This window comes from Eurypyga helias, unplaced genomic scaffold (assembly GCF_000690775.1).
Source record: "Eurypyga helias isolate BGI_N326 unplaced genomic scaffold, ASM69077v1 scaffold49455, whole genome shotgun sequence".
NCBI lineage: Eukaryota > Metazoa > Chordata > Aves > Eurypygiformes > Eurypygidae > Eurypyga > Eurypyga helias.
In genome coordinates, this window is record NW_010251710.1 from 1 (window position 1) to 1,928 (window position 1,928).

A 1,928-nucleotide genomic window follows, 5' to 3' on the forward strand; every position below is an offset into this window, starting at 1 on the left:
GGTTGGCTTTCTGGGCTGCCAGACGCATGAGGAGGGCTGTCAGCACAACGAAGGAATGGGAGTTGTCACAACGAAGGAATGGGAGTCGTCGCCTCTGACAGGGCGGGGCAGGAGCATGTGGAGAGGAGGAGCTCTTTGGGCTTGGTTTGCTGCAGAACAAAAGCATGATGGAATGCCATCCCTGCTTTTGTGACCTTTCAACTTCCCTTATTTTGCAAAAGAATTGCATTCAGGCACTGAAGTGGGTTTTTGGAGACTTTCCTTGACAGTCCATATTGGAGACGGGGAGAAGGGAACCGGGAAGACCATGACTCTGTGTCACGTGGTTCACTACTGCACAAGGCAAGGCTGGCTGGTGCTGCACATCCCGGACGGTAAGAACGCCCGTGCTGCCGGTGTTGCTGCTTCAAATATGCTCCCGGTCCGGGAGATGCTCCTTCAAGCGCAAGGTGTAGCGCGGGCTACAGCAAGTTATCTTTGTTAGCAGAGAAGGCTGATAAAGCACGAACCCCACTATAAAGTAGACCCAAAGTAGTTATTTTCACGTTTTCACATGCTTATAGTCATTTTTTCCCCACGAGTATGACTGGAGACAGACTGTGTGTGGGTCTCCCCTGCTATCAAGGGAGAGCCCTGCCCAGGAAGGGTGGCAGACTTCTACCAGCGTGGCAGAACAAGGATGGGAAATACAGACACGCACCCCACCACCCACCTCATACAATTATTCTGACTTTAAAAAAATAAAAAGCGACTGATTTCTTTGTTTCCAGCTCATCTCTGGGTGAAGAACTGCAAGGAGCTTATGCAGTCTTCCTATAACAAAGAACGGCTCGATCAGCCTTTGCAAGCATCTTTCTGGCTCAAGAACTTCAAAACCACCAACGAGCGCTTCCTAAGAGAGGTCTGTATTTTGGTCAGTAGCCAAGAACTGCGCACGGGACCGTCTCGGGGGCTGCAGGTGCACGTGCTTCCTGTCACCGAGCACCTGGGCACGAATTCTAGATTTGCTCATTTCTGAGAAATGCTTCCCGGATCGCTGCATGCCCTCACAGCCCACCAACCTGCCCCTCCCTGGAATTCACTTCTTGTGCAAAAAGAAGTGCTTTAAATCCCCCCTGTGGGCAGGGCTCTTTGTGATGGGTCCTGCACCCGTCTGTAAGGCTGGCAGAGAACCAGGAGTCTTGCTTGCCATCCGACCTGCCAAGCTGCCTTTGTGGTTCCCAGTTTAATCGTCGTTCTTTTGCTGCAGATAAAAACACAAAAAACATACGTGTGGGGCAAACGAGACAGCACGGAGGAGGGCAGGCCGCTGGGTGAAGTGGTGGAGCAGGTAAGGAACAACAAGGGCTTCTGGCTTGGTCTCCCCTTCTGTTCCAAGTTCCCATCGTTGTGTAGCAGAACAAATCCTCTACAGACCGTACAAGTACCAGTTGTAGGAGATGGTTGGCATTTCCCTGGCCACAGAAAGCATTGTGGAGGGTGCAGTGCAGCTGCAAAGTGTACAAAGAACTCGAGTGGAAGCAAAAATTAGAAGGTGAAGGTTCCTACTTCGATGCCTCGGAGCAGACTGCTCCTTGGGAAGGAGCAAACGGGCTGCTGGCTGTGTCTTAGCTCCCTTCCCCCTGAGGAAGGGCGGACGGTGCCCACAGCGATGGGGCACGAATCATGTGAACAGCATTGCGTATTAACGAGAAAACCAACCCGAGTTACGTGCCTTTTCCTGCTTGCAGGGCTTAGCTCGGGTGAGAAACGCCAGCGACGCGGTCGGGGTTGTGCTGAGAGAGTTAAAGCAGCAGTGTCATCTCGGCTCGTTCCGGCTTCTCGTGGCAGTGGACGGCGTCAACGCGCTCTGGGGAAGGACGACGCTAAAGAAGGAAGACAAAAGCCCTGTAAGAAGTGATCTGCTCTGAGGGTATTTCTGCATTCCT

General features: G+C 52.4%; 1 protein-coding gene across 1 annotated transcript in view; it reads left to right on the forward strand.

Moving 5' to 3' along the window:
* Window positions 1-287: 287 nt before the first annotated feature.
* Window positions 288-1,928, forward strand: part of DAP3 (death associated protein 3) — a gene marked incomplete at its 3' end in the record, with an annotated part of 3,272 nt that continues 1,631 nt past the window's right edge. Inside the window, exons 1-4 of the mRNA XM_010152105.1 lie at window positions 288-374; window positions 771-901; window positions 1,250-1,330; window positions 1,731-1,889. Coding sequence (XP_010150407.1) covers window positions 308-374; window positions 771-901; window positions 1,250-1,330; window positions 1,731-1,889 — 438 coding nt within the window. The remainder of the gene's footprint in view (window positions 375-770; window positions 902-1,249; window positions 1,331-1,730; window positions 1,890-1,928) is intronic.